Source organism: Arvicanthis niloticus, chromosome 11 (assembly GCF_011762505.2).
Source record: "Arvicanthis niloticus isolate mArvNil1 chromosome 11, mArvNil1.pat.X, whole genome shotgun sequence".
Classification (NCBI taxonomy): Eukaryota; Metazoa; Chordata; class Mammalia; order Rodentia; family Muridae; genus Arvicanthis; species Arvicanthis niloticus.
This window is the reverse complement of record NC_047668.1, coordinates 75,418,537-75,437,775: the sequence shown is the minus strand read 5'-3', so window position 1 is coordinate 75,437,775 and position 19,239 is coordinate 75,418,537. Positions and strand designations below refer to the sequence as shown.

Here is a 19,239-nt window from a genome sequence, read left to right as displayed (position 1 = left end):
CCCAAGCTGCCATGCATGGATGAAAAATGGCCTCTTGCTGTAGCAGGTGAGACTGGGTGTTTTCAGACATTAGCTCCTGACTGATCTCGGCTTTCCTTTACTGCACGCACTCTTCCTTTTTATTCTTATAAGATTTCAGTCACCATTCCTCAGTCTGATTTATTTGCAGGTGTTACAGTGCAAGGGATGGAGAGAAACAAGTGTCACAGGAGCAAACCAACATCCAATCAACAAAAAGCAGATAAAACCACACCAAAAAAAAATGTAAACAAAAGCCATGGATTTCATTTGCAGCCACATCACTTCCAAGCATCCGTTCATACTTTGCAGGGATGGTTTGAAAGCAGCTACAGAGCAAGAAAACACTGAGAGCAGAGTGGAGAAGGAGCAGAGCCCATACCTTGGTCGCCCATCATCAGGTGCGCCAGACCTTGAAGGGAAACAAGAGCACAGTCAGCAATAAACAAGGGAGTATGGGAATGCAGGGTTGTCACGGTGGCAAGAATCTTCAGTGACAGACATCATGCTTTTTATGAGACATGTCTGTATCACAGCAGCAAATCAAAAACATTCTTTCAACCCTTGGTTGGAATGCTTTGGGCCAAAGAGTTATAAAACTGCAATTTATACACAAGCACATACTATGCTGTGTATTCTAAGTATCAGAACAATCAAAAGATGAAATCATGATTTAAAATCCAACTGGTCCCTTTAACAGTGCAAACGCCTTTTATGCCCTTTGATAAGATTATTTGGAACGCTGTCCTCATAGGGCTTGCCATTGTTCAGTGATGGAATTATATTTTATAAACACCCAAGGAATATCTTGAAAACAGGCTGGATCTGATCTTTTTCCTATCATAAAAAGTGATCAGTTTCATAATTAAATGGGGGTGAGGGCTTAGTCACATTAAAATGACTGTGCAGAAATGTCCCTTCATCTGACACATGTTGTAAGTAATTAAACTTATTCAAATAAAAAAAAAAACAAGATAATTAGACATGCAATTGAAAAGCTTGGATTTAAGACACAATAATGTTTTAAAGAAACAATTGGTCAGATTTACATTGGTTCAATTATTTTTTCGTATGAATCAAAATCATTTATCATTTTAATTAAATGTTGATGTGTGTTTATGTTCCTTTGTGTAGCTGAACTATACAATGTAGATATATTGCCACCAAAATTTTTCTGTGAAATCATTAATTTTTCTAAAGAAAACTACAAATAATCTTCCTGCTTTGATTGGTCTTCAAGCATATTCTTAATGTGTAGCCTAGGCTACCCTCAACCACAGACCTCATGTTTCAGCCTCTTAAGTGTGCCACCATGCCCAGCTCTAGCGGTTTTCCTAGTACAGTCTTTTGTCATCTATAACAGCACTTTTTTTTTTTTTTCTGAAAAGCATGAATCTTTGTTGTTTAGTCCTGATTCAGAAATAAAGCTATTATTTGTGAGTTTAATTCAAGAGTTTAGTTTTTAACTGTTGGTCCTATTTCAGTTTTGTTAGAATCTCTGAGCATATAGGTACATCATAGCAGTTGCCATGATATTTTCCAAACTCTCAACTGTATTCTGATATCTGGGTAGGATCGATATAATTAGAAATCATCATTAATCACAACATGATATAAAATCTATTAAGGTGAAATATGATGTTTCTGGAACATAGTATTTCTTTGTATTTCTGGAGCGATTTCAACAAAATAATTATATAGGCAAATAAAAATATTTTTATATGTGATTAGTTCTATGCTCTACATGGTAAAGAAGTTGTTTATTTTGGGGGGTTTTAATTTTTTGCACTTAATTTCACTTTTAATATATACTTCTACCCTAATTGTGTGTTTGTATTTTTCTGTGAGATCTAACTTTTATGGAGACCTTGGCTTTACAAATTATACTTAGAATTTTGTGGTGGCTTTGACACTGCACTAAAAAGGGAAAAAATTAATACCCCTCTTCCCCCCGAAGACTTCTATTCCTCCTGTTCTATTTCTACCTCTAAAGAGAGCTTGGCTTCATCCTTAAAGTCATATTGCAAACTATGATTTATTGATTTTATTACCATAGTTTAGGGGCTTATATTCCAAGTATCTTATCAATGCTTTGCCCCAAGCTAGTCTGTGTTTACAAAGAAGTATTCATACTGATTAAATTGATTTTAAAGCCTCTTAAAGGTTCAAAGAGAGGGGAAAAAAGAAGGAACATTTTACAAAATGGTTTCAAAATACAAAAGACATTTTTACAAATTTCAAATTTAATTAATGAGCACAAGTGTATGTTCAACACAATTAAAAATATGGAACAAAATATTCAAAAGTGATGTATAAAAATCAACATTTGGGGGAAAGATTACATGGTTTCTTCTGAAGTTTTTGTCTATTTTGTCTAAATCAGAACAGTTCAGTAATAATTATTGTCCATGAAAGAATGGCAAATTTGCTGACCAACCAGGCTACTGATCAATGTTATATTACAATGAAGTCTTCTTTTCCAAAAGAAATGACCTCTTGGTCACCTTAATTGTACTAATCTGTCACTTTCACTATAGCCCTTTTGCAGGAAATCCTTCAACTGTAGAAATGCAGTTGTTTATATGGAATGACATATAAACTTCAAACTATAGCAGCATTTCAAACTATAGCAGCCAAGTAAATTAAATTATATTAAATGCCTTGTCCTGACATATGGCTGTTCACACATTACCTGCAACTGTTAATGCCACGATTATAGAACATGAGATAGCCAGGGGTGGTTGCACTCAGAAGTAAAGGGAGACAGATGTCTGTGAGATTGGGGACAGTCTGCTCAACAGGCTGAGCTATACAGCAAGATCATTCTCAAAAATGTGCATGGAATGATGAAAAATTTTGTTTTGACTATTATTCTGCAGTAACCAATACTTTTTGTGTGTTTATCTTTCCAAGATTTTGTTGGTAGCATTGTGGCTATTTCATTCAAGTTCTTTAAAAATAAAATGTTAAAAATGTTTGTAGGAACCAATGGTAAAAAAATGTATATAACTTTCTTAAAATTCCATGACTGAAATTTTCTAAGAAAATTTCAATCAGTAATTATAGTTTTAACACATACTTAATGTTACAAATTTACTTACCCATTATATTATGGTAGGGCTGTGAGCTTTCATTTCCACTGGTAATGACTTGTATTTCAGTCTAAATATATGCTTTTTGTGTATTCTCAGTCTTTATGTTTTTTATAATTCAAATCATTTTTAAAAAATGAAGGAGGTTTAAATGACAGAATTGTAAATATTTCCAACAGAAAGGAAACCACTTTTCTCTACCAAGTGGAAAAAAAGGAAAGAAAGCAAAGAAACAAAGAAGAAAGGAAGAAAATAAAAAAATAAAAGAATGGAGATAGGATCATGCACTGTGTTGGAAACTGCAAAAAAAAAAAAAAAAAAAAAAAAAAACCACTTTTTTTTTTAAAAAAAAGTAAATAAAAGAAGTAGCTCTGTGTTTTTTTTTTTTCCATACAGAATATCGCATTAAGTATTCTATGTATTATATGGACTTGTGAAATGTATTAGACACTGGAAATAAGATTGAAGGAGTTTTTACCCTGAGACTAGTGGGGTTGAGAGTACATATGTGTTCTATATGCAAAGTGATACATAACTAGAAACCAAAGGATGTTCAGAAAGGCCAACTTACCGTCTATATTCAAGATGAACTCTATTAATACTGAGAAACAAAAAGTAAACGAGAGTTGGAAAATAAGGTAGAAAGCACCCACCTTCCACATTGTTGTCTTCTGAAAGCACATGACAAGGAAGGAGAGAAAAGGAAAAACATTCATTAAGCAGCATGCAGACTGGACCTTGCCTTTGCATGTCTTCCTCATGCAAGGCACCAAACACATCATGCAAAGTACTCCATCACTGTCATTCAAAGGGTAAAACAAAACCACAGGGGAGCAGATTCCCTCCCATTGGTGGCATTTACAGATGTGAGGCAAAATCGCAATAGCAGTCAGGTCCTGAACAAAGGGCTGTTTGTTAATGAGTCTTTCAGTGCTCCATGTAAGGCAAGTTGTATTGTGACATCAAGTTTCTGGCAGTCTTTTCAGGCAATTTTAAAAAGCTTTTTATTTTTCAGTAGTCCTAAAAGGCTTTATTTCTATATATTGATCTGGCTCTGTCTAGAAAAAAGAAAAAAGAAAAGAAGCAAAACAAAACATTGAGAACAGCTGTGAATTTTCACCGGAAGTTACTCTATTCTGTCAAATGTCTTCTGCATTGTTCTTTGCTTCTGAATATATCTAATATATTCCCTAGAATAACACAATGGATTTAAGCAACTGCTGTCTACAATTATTTGGTTTATTTGTTAGAAGGTCAAATTTTATGATATAGACAATATGCTATAATTTATTAAGATAATGTTGAAAATATGGTGATAGTGTCCATTGCAGAAGTGCATCAACCAGGCTCACTGTGACTGTCACGCTGTAGCTTTTTGTAGAACATTTCGGGGAATGTTGTTACAGCTAATGTTTAATGAGGTTCTTTTGCATTTGCACATACCTATTTGGTATTCATATACTTTATATTTTAAAATATATTTTTATATGTGTACATGTATATGTAAACACAATACAAATTTAAATATATTTAATATGTAACCCATTTAAATGTACACAGTTTAAACTGATTAATACTTCTTCAGCAATGAAAAACAGTTCGACACATAGGACTTGCCAGATAGGACTAAAGTGGAAGGGATGGCAGTCTCAGGAACCCAGTGCAAAATCCAGCTTTTAATGGCTATCGAAACATCTTAGTACTTAAGTTATAGTTACTGAACTTCTAGTCTCATCTTTATATCTGATAAATTAACTGGATATTATACATGGGTCATTTGAACAAAACTAGTTTAGAAAACAGAGCAAGATGCACATACTAATCTGAGGATAAGTTTAAGTGATACTTTTCCAGTAAATGTTTCCATTTGAATTATATACATAGAACCTGAAATAGACAAGTGTCTAAGTTCATTTTAGTATTCAGATACACCCATTAGCTGATTAGTGGGGACACTATATATTATGGCAATTCTTAGTTTTCTAAAGTTTATTTTGAGTAAAACATTTATTTAAAAAATTCAAACATTTGTTTTGTAAATGTTTCTGTTTTCAATTTACTATATAAAAAGACTAAATTTATTACTTATCAATAGGATTTCTGATGTGACATAAGCACAAATATTTAAATGTTATTTTACTGCTATATACAGGAAATATACAAATAACTATAATGTTTAGGATGTTTATACTAGTGTCTCTGTAAATTTATTTCTTAAGTCATTTTAGAATTATTACTCAATTACTTCATAAAGTAAAAGAAATCCTTAAATTCTGAGGAGAATTGATTCCTGTGATATAACTGAACTACTGTAGGGAAAAGAAGAGCACAGTAGTGACTTAGGTTAAGGTCGTTGGCTCCATCCACAAGCGGCACACAAGCTCTTTTACTGTTAGGAAAGGAAAAGGCTCATAGGTAGTTATGTGGATCATGTCCTTACATACAGATTTTCTCCATTCTTACTCAGACAGAGAATATGCCTAACCGAGGGGCCTCTGGTATGAAAATTCAAGTCGCGCCCAATGTGCAACCAATTCTGATCTGTGTATGTTAAGCAAATCTATCTCAGATTATTTGAATTTTCCAAAGAGCTAAGGTATTAGATCAAAATATAAGGAGATATATTGACTTCATGTCAAAAAAAAGAAAAAACATACAGAAGAAAGATGGTTTCAATAAGACTTGCCTTAAGTTTCTGTAGTTTTCAGGATTAATAACACTAAAACACACACACATATACACACACACTAAACAAACAAAACAAAAATAAGAAAGGAGAAAGAAAGCAAAATACTGACTGTCTCACCCCTTCCATTTTGCACTACACTCTGGTGTGCATTTGCTGACTATGATGAATTGATCTGAGGCTAGCCTGTACATTATTTCGTAATGCGGCTGCAACTGTAACTTGCCAATCCATCCCAAGGCATTTTTTTTCTAGCCCTCTTGCCTGTTCTTACATGAAACAGTTTATGCCAAATTAGAAGAAAATGTTGTTTTTTCTTTCCAAATACAGTGAGCATGTGTATACTCTTATGCAAACAAATGCTATCAGGGTTTTGAGCAGAAACAGGGAGGAACTGAAGTTTGGCATGTTGTAATGTATAGGGATAGCAGTTGACTTATTATTTAATGGGAAATAAAAAGTGACCCACTTGGCCTTACCTGTAAGCCTTGTCAAATGAGGACAAATCTCTCACATGTAAAAACTCTGGATCCTTAGTTTTGCAGATCTAATCATACTAGAGCATGGGCAAGTCTTGCAGTAATCAACTCTACTGTTATTACTTTGTCATTTATGAAAATCTTGCTTTTGTACTCCCTAGCTGTATAAAAGTCAGAAATTGAAACCTGTAAAAATTTTCCTTTTCATTCCTTTAAAATATGCTTCTCTCACACAAATGAGAATCAGATATTTCATGCTAGAAATGGTATCCATGTGCTGGCATGAGGGGAACCAGCACAATACTGTCCCGTATCTGTTTAAGTTACTACTGAAGTGTAATGATTGAAATTTGGTTCTTTTGCTCCTAGCTTGTAAGAATGCATGGACAGACAAAGAGCCTGTGACAATAGCACAGAGAAGCTGCTTCACTCTGCTTTCAAGTCCTGAGCTGCCTTCACGTTGGTTTTGAGATTGGAGTTGGGTCCACAAGGAACTAAGGGGAAGATGAGCATCTGGCATCTCAGTATTCATTTGGGCCAGGTCACATTCCTACTTGAGTCTGCCTACTTAATACATGTCATCCTTCTTCAAGGCTGAAGTCACACAGATAAGTCACTGTCTTAAACCTAATCACCCTGAATTCCAAGAATAGCCAGAGATCCCACTCCCTATCCTGAACTGACACCCCTCCTCTTCTTTCCAACATACCCAAATATGGCAATTCTATATGAAGGTGAGACTAAAGTTGTCATTGTGCAGGAATCAGAGGCTCTCCACAGGTGATAGTAATAGCTAGCAGTTTATGGAAACACCCTGAAAGATGAGCTGAGGCTATCATGAACCTTAATAGAACCATAAGGTGACAACGATTGCTTGATTATGCATATCACTTGTCTTCTGGTGAACTTAAAATTCAAGTTGGCATTGCTAAAATGAACCTGAGGGCACTAGTTGCTCTCATAGTTTTCTCTTTCCTTTGTTTTTATCATTACAGCCTGTAATTGGCCTGTTGATTAAGGTGCTGAAGCTGAAACTATTCAGGCTGTGGGAGCTCAGACTTTTGGCCTAAAAAAATTTCTATTTACAGTTTCTGCCGTTAATACTAAGTCTATACATGTAGAAAAAGAAAAATAAGAAAATGAATGTACTTGTTTCAGTATGCTCCCCAACCCTCCCCCACACCCCCCAAAAAATCAGAAACTGAATCTTGCAGAGAAAACAGAGTTTGGAATAAAATGCCACAAATAACACTTTATGGCATAATCAATCAATGTGTTCAATACTATGAGCATCCTCATCTAAATGTACAGCAGTGGTCTGTTTGTGTACAGCTATCGACCTTCAGATTTGGCCAGCAAAGCTATCAGGAGCCAATCAGGAATATTTTCTTCCGCATTTAGGTTCCCTTCCTTTTCTTTCAGTTGCCTGTGTTTGGCTCCCATCATTGTTCTTAACTCCCTTTTTCTTCCACATAAACTGGCGAGAATAAGGTAACTTGTCACACAGATGCAATCCTGGGGCTGCGGATAGCAACCAACAGGAACAAAGCTACACTTCTACTCCCTGGTCCATTCAATGAATCTGGAACATCTATCCCCTCACTTTCTAGCTCTGCACATTGCTTCTTAAGACTTAAGTCCCTTGCTGCAGGGACTGAATACCAGGGTGAAAGGGTCTGGTTCCCATGGTGGCACAGGATGGAGATTTGCTTTTGTTTTTCTTTAGTGTTGGCAATGAAAGTCTTTAGAAAACCTTAATAGTCTGAGGATGTTTCGAGGACTAAGAAATGGAGGGAATCATGGAGACCATGGATTTATGCAGTGTTCAGCCAGAGGAAGAGAAACACTAGCCAGAGCAAGAGGAGGTTCAAACAGAAAATGAAGCATAAACATCCATTAGGGATACTTACAAAAGGAAAGAAACAGCTCTGGGTAAGAATTGGGCAAATTACAAAGCTTTTTTTTTTTTTTTATAGGTGGCCTCAGCTCCTGTTCCAAAATCACACAAATAAGATGCCAAGGTTTCTCACCAGCCTGTTCTGACTCCTGATCCTGAGCCACGAGTGCAGCCAACTCCTTCACTGCCCAGGAGTAAAAGGAAAGCTACATCTAGATCAAGTACAGCTAGAGAGAGATGAGTCTAGCATTTCTAAGTTTTTAAAGATTTTTTTTTTTTTTTGGTTTTTCGAGACAGGGTTTCTCTGTGTAGCCCTGGCTGTCCTGGAACTCACTCTGTAGACCAGGCTAGTCTCGAACTCAGAAATCCGCCTGCCTCTGCCTCCCAAGTGCTGGGATTAAAGGCATGTGCCACCACTGCGCAGCATTCTAAGTTTTTAGAAATTAAAGAGACCTGGGTATTCAATTCAAAATGTTCTGTCTCAGAGTTGTGTCTCATACAGAGTAATGAGATGGAGAGGACAAGGTCAGCAGAAGCCACAGGGGAGCACTTAGCCTGTTCTGATACTGATGGTATTGAAATGGTTGTGGGAACTTCTCAAGGATTGCTCAAACTACTAAAAACCATATTTAACAACTCTTATAAGCTGATTTCTTCACAGAAGAGGCCATCACAAGTAGTTTTGAATTTTTTTTTTTTCAGTTTTTAGTAGAGAGTGATTTCCAGCTTAATATTTGGACATTCATCTCAGGAGTTGAATTTAGGATTGAGATATTGCATGAAATGGTTATGACCACAGCCTGCAATGCCTGTGGTCAAGCCATTCAACCATGTTATGATTATTTATTGAGTAATAAGTGTCTTATATATGGGATGAGGAGACAACATTGAGTAGTGTTTGCCAAGAGCTTCCCTGCCTGAGCTGTGCCACCATGCTCACAACGGTCCAAAGAAAGCTACATCAGATGAGCAAGGTCTGCCCTTCTGAGAGTCTGAAATAAGAATATGTAGAAAGCCTAAACAAAAGCTGTGGGACCAGAGTGGGAGATAATTTTGAATGTGTCTGCTCATGGTTCTGAGTACACCTGGGATGCCAGTGCTCAGTGTACTTTATCTACACACAGATCAATAGCAGTCTTCTGGCCTGTGTGTCTGTAACAGAGAATGCTATACAATCGACCCTAATCTTTGCATTGTTGACACATTTCTATGTCACCAAATTCCACTAAAGGAGGCTGATCCTTTTCTAAAGGAAACATTGACCATTTCTGAGATGAACAGGGTTTTGTTGTTGTTCATAAATCCCTACAACAGAAACTTTAAAATACTTGTGACTACTTGTCTAGATGTGGGTTATTAGAACAGTCCAAAACCTGTCAATTTTTTTCAAGAAAAAGAAAGACAATTTTGTAATGAAATGTATAGAAGCTTGCATAAAAATAACTAAACCATATTATAGAAAGAAATCTAAATTTAGTGTTTAACAAATTAAATTTACCTATATTACATAAAATAAAGCTGCTTATATAATATTATTGACTTACCAATTAGATATTTTATATGTATAGGAAACCAGAATTTATTTTGAGATAAGATATGTTTCAAGTTGTTATTTTAAATTCAGTAACAATTGTACATATTTATTAAATATTTTAAAAAGAAAACACACTGAATAATAAAAGAGTTTTTTAAACTGCTTAGAAGTTTTCCTTGTTCATGTTGCTTTGTGTGTAAAATTCAAGATATTTACAAGTACTAGCATTTATGGTTAATGTTAAAATTTTGAAGAAAACACTAAAACACATCTAAATTTAGTTTTTTCTTATTAAGTTAATTAGATCAGATTTAAAATTTCCCAGAAATTCTCATCTCAGACTAAAATATTGCTAATAAATCAACAAATGTTTAATGATCTTTTCAGTGTAGATTATTTAAAATTACTTAAAATGAAGGGCAGAATAGTCTTTAAATATTTTACTGTCTTTAAAACTTAAAGGAAACCTATCATTTCTTTTATAGTCCCAAATAATCTGCTTCCTTTGAAAAACACTGTAATACCTTTTTGTTGAAAGTCTATTTTATTGGATATTAGGATGGCAACTCTAGCTTGTTTCTTGATACCATTTGTTAGGAAGACTTTTACAGTCTTTTTCTCTGAGGTAGTGTCTGTCTTTGTAATTGAGGTGTTTTTGTTTTGTTTTGTTTTGTTTTGTTTTGTATGCAGCAAAATGCTGGATTCTGTTTGCATATACAGTCTGTTAGTTTATGTCTTTTATTGTGGAATTGAGTCCTTGGGTATTGAGACATATTAAAGACAGATGATTGTTAGTTCCTGTTTGTTGTTGTAGGTGACGTTATGTGTATGTGATTCTCTCCTTTTGGCTTTGTTGTGAGAAGATTAATATCTTGTTTGTTCTTTGGTATAGGTACCCTCCTTGTGTTGAATTTTTCTTCTAGAATACTCTATAGGGTTAGATTGGTAGATATATAGTGTTAAGTTTGCTTTTGTTTGGGAAGATCCATCTATGTTGATTGAGAATTTTGCTGGGACTAGTAGCCTGGCAAATGGTGCTGGCTTAACTGGTACTCTGTATGTAGAAAAATGAAATTAGATCCATATTTGTCACCTTGCACAAAGCACAAGTTCAAGTGGATCAAGGACCTCAACATAAAACCAGATACACTAAATCTAATATAAGAAAAAGTGGGAAAGAGTCTCAAACCCATTGGCATAGGGGAAAATTTCCTAAACAGAACTACATTGTCTCAAGCTCTAAGATCAAGAATTGAAAAATGGGATCTCATAAAACTGAAAAGCTTTTGTAAGTCAATAGGACAAATAAGCAGCCCATAGATTGGGAAAAAAACTTTACCAACACCATATTCTATAGAAGGCTACCATCCAAAATATATAAAGAACTGAAGAAGCTAACCTCCAAAAAACCAAACAACCCAATCAAAAATGGGATATAAAACTATACAGAGAATTCACAACAGAGAAATCTCAAATGGCTGAGAAGCACTTAAAGAAATGTTCAAAGTTCTTAGTGATTAGGGAAATGAAAATCAAAATGACCCTAAGATTCTATTTTATACCAATCAGAATGGCTAAGATCAAAACTTCAGGTGACAACACATGTTAGCAAGGATGTGGAGAAAGAGGAACACTCCTCCATTGCTGATGGGATTGCAAACTGATACAACCACTATGAAAATCATCTAGAGGTTCCTCAAAATTGAAAATAGATCTACCTGAAGACCCGGCTATACCACTCTTGGGCATATACCCAAAAGATTCCCCACCATTCAACAGGGGCATGTGTTCCACTATGTTCATAGTGGCCTTATTTGTAATAGCTAGAAGCTAGAAATATCACAGATGTCCCACAAACAGAAGAATGAATACAGAAAATATGGTTTATTTACACAATGGAATACTACTCAGCTATTAAGAACAAGGACACCTTGAGTTTTTCAGGCAAATGCATGGAACTAGAAAATATCATCCTGAGTGAGGTTACTCAGACCTGAAAGTACATGCATGGTATGTACTCACTAATAAGTGGATATTAGCCAAAAAAGTACAGAATACTTAGGATACAGTCCACAGAACTCGGGGGGGGGGGGGGTTAACAAGTTGAATGGCCCAAGTAAGGATGCCTCAGTCCCACTTGAGAGGGAGAAGAAAGCAATCCCAGGGTGCAGATGGAGAAGGGGCCTTGAGTGGGACAGGGTAGGCAGAGGGCAAAAGGGGAACATGATCAGGTATTGAGGGAACAGGACTGAAGCCTTGAAGGGCAGCAGAAAGAATGAAAACAGGCAACCTCAGGAGATAGGAGAGGGAGTACCTTCTAGTATGTGCCAGAGATCTGGGAGGTAAGGGACTCTCAAGAATCAAGGGGAGGGATTGTAGATGAAATGCCCCACTGTAGAGAGATGGAACTGGTAGAGTTCACCTTCAATAGAAAAACAAAGCATCAAGTGGAGGGATGGGGTTGCCATCCCACAGACAAATACTCTGACCCAGATTTGTTCCTATATGAAAGAACTGCAGGAACAAAAATGAAGAAGAGACTGAGGAAAAGAAGTTTCAGTGACAGGCCCAAATTGGGATCCATCTCAAGGGAAGGATCCAAGGCCTGACATTATTACTGATGCTCTGGTGTGCTCACAGACAGCAGCCTAGCATGTCTGTCCTCTAACAGGCCCAGCAAGCAGCTGATTGAGACAAAGGCATATATTTCAACTCAACCAATGGCCAGAAGCTGAGACCCCTAGGTTGAATTCGGGGAAAGATGGAAGAAGCTAAGGAGGAGGGCAACTTCACTGGGAGACCAGCAGTCTCAACTAACCTGGACCCTAGAGATGTCTCAGACAGTGAGCCAGCAACCAGACAGCAGACATCAGCTGTTATGAGGCCCCCCTACACATATACAACAGAGAACTGCCTTGTCTGGCCTCAGTGAGAGAAGATACACCTAACCTTACGAGGAGTGGGGAGGCTTGGTGGGGTGGGTGTGGGTGGGAACATCCTCTTGTAAATGGGGGAGGGGAAATGGGATGAGGAAGAGTCAGAGGTCAGACCAGGAAGGGGCTAAGGAGTGGACTGTAGAAAAATATAGTAGTAATAATATTAATAATAATGAATAAATAAAAATATTATAATAAAAGATATATTCATTCAACAGCAAATATTTGATCACTGATCTCATCCAGTATAGATTTACCTGCTGAAGCCTACTTGTTCTTTCAATTTAGTGAGAAATGCATCTGATAAAATAGCTCTTTATACTTTTCTTTATAGTAAATTTCTTAGAAGCTAGGCAGGAATGCTACATTTTCAATATATGAATCAGCAATGAGAAAGCAATAAAAACTAAATACATTCATCAGATTTCAAGTTTTTGTTTTATTGTTTTACAAAACAAATTAAAGGAAAATAGCTGGTTCAGAATATAGCCAGTTTTCCAGCACTGGAGAAGTCATACATGTAGTTGAGAACTAACTTTAGTAATTAATTGACTTGAGTGCTAGGCTGTGTGTAGGAGAATACCATAGGATTGAGCAATGGAGTTTTTGTCTGTTGACTTATTGATCTAACTTCCTCATTTAATATTTTGCTAAAATGTTAGGCTCCCTTTAAGCAACATGCATGAGTACAAATGAGGAATTCATTTGTGATCATATACGACTTCTTAATGTGTTTACTCAATAGCTCACAGTAATTTTATTCATTCTGTGAGTAACACAATAGAACACTCATACATGCTTATTTCTTAACATTATATAAACGGGACTATGATTGTCAGAAAAATAAAGTGCATACATTGGACACAATTTTGAGGCTTAAAATTTAAACTATTACATGTTTACTATACAAATCACTATACATTTTTTAAAATGTTTGACAAGACAGTTATATAATAATGACTTCAATTAAAAATATTTCTTCCTACTTCCCAGCTTCAAAAGTAGTTTTAAACACCAACCTTAAAAAAACAAAAACAAACAAAACTAAACAAAAAGCAAGAACAACAAAAACATGCTTACAAACATTGGTATACTATTATCAGTCATTACACTGACCTGTAGGTCCGCAGATACACATCTAACTGTCCTGCAGTACACGAGAAAACGTGCATTTTGCTTTTTTATTTCATTTTTTTGTTACAAAAGCTAACATAATAGATTAAGAGAGCCATAATAAATACATTTACATTATCACTAGTAACACATCTTTTTCTTTAAACCCACAGAAAATAGTTATTCTATTTATTACAAACAATAAATAAGAAATAGATGACTCTCTATATATGATTCTATTGTTAATGTTTGTAAAAATAGAAATAGAGATTAAGTCAAGTTTTCTTCAGTTGAATTATGCTCATTCCTTGGTTCTTTGAAACCTGGTCTTTTTACACATTTGTAGCTAAGGATGGAAATAAAATCCTCTTCATTGTCCTGATTCATTCTTCCAAATGCTCAGATTATAACTGTGTGATACTATAATGGCAAGAGTAGCATTGCCCTAACATGATTTAACAAAAATTCAGCAAAGATGTGTCAACAATAACATTTCAGTTAGAATTAAATAACACCAGTAATTGACCTCCTTGGGTGCTGCAGCCACATTGTACACGATTGGAAACCATGTATGATCACTGGTGGACAAGTGAACAAAACAGATTGTATTTCTGCCAACTCAGAAAATTCTACTGGAATACTGATGCAAGTTAAAAGGCCCATAAAAGATCTTTGATAATATCTAAGATGGCAAGTTGTATAAATTCTTTGTTATTTCTGTTAATTTAGGGATATGACTTAGAGCCTTAATCATATTAAAAAATAAAATATCAATTCAGATTGGGTGTGGTTAGTGTATTTGTGCAAAATAGAAAACTATGTAGTATTTTAATTTTAATTTTGAAATAATAAAAAATTGAAATAACTCAATAAAAATCATATTGCATCGTTTTAAATGCTTTTCACTAATTCAACCCTGAACAGTCACTATCAGGTGTCCTTTTCTTTAAGCATCACAGCATTACACCTTGAATGCAATGTGTCTTATTTCTTAAACAATTAAGTTTAGCCACGTGGTATTCAATTACCCATTCTTACTGCCCATCTCCTTCAGGATTCCACCTGGTGTCATCCCATATTATTGCCTTTAAATTTCAGTCTATGATCATTTGTAGAGCAGGTAAAATGTACACTGCATACCATTCTCTTATAAAGAATTTTTTTGTAGAATAATAATTCAAAGAACTACCTTCTAATTAAACAGGCCTCTTGTTCAGTATTGCATTATAGATAACTAAACATCATCAGAAGCATCTGCATGTCTATGCAGCAGCATAGACTTCTTACTTCTTCAAGGTAAGAAGTCAGGGTGAGTCCTGAGTTCCCACCACTCTGAAAGAGACTGAGCCTGCAAAGGGACTGTTCTGTGGAAATCAATGCATCTGAGGCTCATTGTATGAACATATAATATTGAAAGTGAAAATATGACTTGGGGGATGGCAAAGGAGGCAAAGTGGGAAAAGTAGTCAAGAGATAAAAGGATGGGCTAAATAGCGTCACATAAGAGTGAATAAAATAGGCTTGGTCAGTAAAGGGCTTGTTACACATGTATGAGGAACTGAGTTCAGATTCCTAACAACCCTGTAAAAGCCTGGCATCGTGTAAGCTGTGGAATCATGCAGATCCCAAGACCTGCAGGTCAGCCAGCTTTATCAGTTGGTGGGCTCCATGTTTGGTGTGAGACTCTGTGTCCAAAAGGAAGTAGAGAGCAGAGACAGAGTGATAGAGTAAACAATCAACATAAACTTCTGGTTTCCACAATAAGAGGAATAGGCAAGTGTACCCTCACACACCATACGTATCCTAGATACACAACACACACATACACCATGCATACATACACACAGAGAGAGGAGAGAGGGAGAAAGAGAGAGAGAAAGAGAGAGAGAGACAGAGAGACAGAGAGAGAGAGAGAGAGAGAGAGAGAGAGAGAGAGAGAGAGAGAGAGAGAGAGAGAGAGAGAGAGACAGAGACAGAGAGAGAGAATGAGAATGAGAATTAAAGGTTTAGTTACATTTGCCAAGTCAGGACTTAACAGAATTATTTTTAATAAATGTTCATCACTAGTAATCAAAACATGCCCTTTTTATAAGTTAATGACATCAAATTTCCATTGTTACCCAGAAATAATAGAGAAAGAAATATCAGAATGGAAATAAAAAAATGTTTATGGCCTTGGGTATGTAAGGACACTTGAAGCCATGTGGATTTAAAGAGTCCATGTACTTTTAAAAAATTAATATTTACTACTTGGTCCATTTGGTAAACGTTTAATGTATTCCATATACATTGTAGTTCATCACACTTACTTAACAATAGTAAATCATAAGGCATTGTATGTTGAGGTAAAACTCATTTAATTATATTGGTCATGATATGATAATATTATAATTAATGGTTTCTTATACAAATTGTATGTTCAAGAACCTTTACATATTGTGTGTGTGTGTTTCTCTGTGTGTGTGTGTTTGTGTGTGTGTGTATGTGTGTGTATAGTTTTGGACTTACTAATAAAAAGACAAATGCAATAATTAAATAGCTCTATTAATTGAAAATAGAATATTGAAAATTTTAAGAATGTTTGAAAATATAAGTATAATGTAGAGCAAAAGGATTACAACATATAAATAATATGAGAGCAAAGGTTCTTGAACCTGCAATCTGAAAATTTATGTTGGAAGTAGAAAAGTACTCACATGCATATATATGAGTAGTCATGTGTATAGACACATATGTATATGCTTCATATATATGTAACTTAATGACTTATTAATTGCTATTTTAATTTCTTCTATAAAAGTAACTCTGGGGTAGTGGTGAGGTTTTTTTCCAAGCAAACTTTCTTTATCATCATGTATCATACTAAATGATGTTCTTAGATCAGCAGTTCTCAGCCTTGGGGTTGCAACCTCTTTGGGGTTCAAAGGAACCTCTCACAGGGGTCACCTAAGAACATCAAAAACTACAGGTATTTACAATACAATTTATAACATTAGAAAATTATAGTTATGAAGCAGCAACAAAAATAATTTTATGGCTGAGGGTCACCACAACATGAGGAACTGTGTTGACATGTCACAGCATTGAGAAAGTAAATATTTTGGAGGGATAAGAACAAGCAAGATTCTAGTATCTGTTTCATTCAAGCTATTAAGAAACTTAATAGACATCAGAGGGATATGTCCACCTACATTTCTCCCTGGGTTGTTACTGATTAGGAAAGGCTGGTGATAAAGGTGGTGATGCAGAAAATACTCATCACTAATTCAAGGCATACCTCATCTTGTGTCATCTCACTTGATAAATAATGTGACATAATAATTATCACACGAGGAGAAAGAAACAACTAAGATCCAAAGGTACATATAATGTGCTTTATTTGTTATTTTATAAACATTTTAGCACAATGAGTCAGGTTCTCTCATCTCCAGTCCTGTGTTCATCTCTCTATATTACTGATGTTCAACACCTCATTAATTAGTCATATAGACCCTGAACATATATGAATATATCTGTGGGAAATAAATCTTCCAAACTATAAGAAAAACATTTAAACAGTAACTGAGTCAAAATTATGGTTAATCACAAAGTTCCTTTACAATTACCTGTGAAGTATGGGCACCATTTTCTCAGGGTAATTAAACTGTTTTTGTATATTTAGAAACATAAAACCAATTTTTATCAAATATTATTTGATATTATAAAATTTGAATCAAACCTTTTGTACTATTTTAATAAACTTTGTGACTTATTGACTAGATTAAGATGCAGACCAGATGAACTCAAAGGCCCTAGCACAGTTTGACATCAACAGGTTTTCACCTATCTAATAATTTGGCTTTCTAGATTTGAAATGAAAAAAAAAAAAAAAAAAGCTACTTAAAATGGAATTCTTTACATCTTGAACTAAATAACTAACTTTATCTGAAATGTTTAAAACAATATCATATATATACATATCATCTAATTAAAAGGATATAAACTACTTTGTAAATATACATAAGTTTTTAAATAAAACTAAATGGCATATTGAAACATTTTGTGATGCTAATCTAGTAAATAAAACAAAGCCCTTCTGGGTCTATGGAGATGGATGCTGATTAGATATTCTTGTTCTGTGATTAATTCCAGCATGTAGCGTTAAGTGTGTCATCCATGTTCAGAGTCACAGTTGTTAATTACATTGTTCAGTGACTTCCTTGTGAATCACTAAACTGTTTCTTGCTTAGGTTATGCAACAGTATAATGACATTTTTCTCCCTGCTATCTGATGCTTACTCTTATTTATGGTTTTTGAAATTCTGAATGTACCTTCATATAATCAATAAACATAAGGCACAATCATATTTAAAATTTTAGAAGTCTTAGATTTTTAAAACTGAAATTAATCTATTAGAGATTCATTTAAAATTTTTTAAAATAACAGAATCAAAGGCACAACTGTATAGTACAGCATGTCCTTGTCTTCAGGGCTGAAGCTTTGATCATCTCTTCCAGTAAGCAAATTGCTTAGAAAAGAACTTCACAAAACTACAGACTCTTCTCCCTAACTGACAGTAGGAATCCAAATAAAGCTAATTTCTAAAATTTTCTTCTCATATGTTTTAAACTAAAAACTGGAATACTGGCTTTCTTATCATCACCAGATTCCTAATTTAAAAGATACATGTGGGAATGAGTACTAAAAGAGCCACCCCAAACAAACCACCAGTGGCCTGCCTGTCACCCCAAACAATCCACCAATAGCCTGCCTATCACCACAAACATCTCACCAATAGCCTGGCTGTCACCCCAAACAATCCACCAATAGCCTGCCTATCACCACAAACATCTCACCAATAGCCTGGCTGTCACCACAAACAATCCACCAATAGCCTGCCTATTACCACAAACATCTCACCAATAGCCTGCCTGTTACCACAAACAACCTACCAATGGCCTGCCTGTCACCATAAACAACCCACCAATAGCCTGCCTGACATACAGTTTTTTTACAGGACATACAAAACCACACATATCAGAATTTGCATTTAAAAAATAACAAATATACATTTTGCCAACCTCAAATGAAGATAAAAGTTCTTATGGATTTTTTTTTCATATTATTTTACAGATGAGTGTTAGTGCATGCATGAAGGCTCTTTTAATTGTAGAGTTAAGGCTCTTTTAATTGTCTTGTTAAAATTACGTTAGTTTCTTCTACAGTATTTAATGAAGTTGTATTGACAGTACACTTTCTAATTGTGTTAGTGTGTGAAAACCTGGCATGTTTGCTACAGTAGTCTATCAACCAGCTTTTGTTTTATTGCCTCGAGTGTTATAGGACCTTCGTATTCTGAAAAAGGTTGGCAAGTACTGGAAGAATTCAGTCAGGCTTTAAACAGAAACAAGAGGATAGTGAGCTTGATTTTGTTGGTATAATACCTTTAATTACATTAATAAGTAGCACCACTGCTTCTGCAATTGCTTTGACACTAGAACTTA

General features: G+C 35.1%; 1 protein-coding gene across 37 annotated transcripts in view; it reads right to left on the bottom strand.

Annotated features, from left to right (window-relative positions):
- Nucleotides 1-19,239, bottom strand: part of Nrxn1 (neurexin 1) — a 1,065,384-nt gene that overhangs the window by 964,090 nt on the left and 82,055 nt on the right. For 22 of the 37 annotated variants that reach the window (XM_076942416.1, XM_076942418.1, XM_076942435.1 and 19 more), the window contains 2 exons: nucleotides 3,764-3,781; nucleotides 401-430 (listed from right to left, as the gene is read on the bottom strand). The exons of 11 other annotated variants lie outside the window; for them this stretch is intronic. In XM_076942416.1, the coding sequence (XP_076798531.1) occupies nucleotides 401-430; nucleotides 3,764-3,781 (48 nt within the window). The remainder of the gene's footprint in view (nucleotides 1-400; nucleotides 431-3,763; nucleotides 3,782-19,239) is intronic. 4 more of the 37 variants (XM_076942417.1, XM_076942452.1, XM_076942420.1 and 1 more) reach the window with 2 other exon arrangements.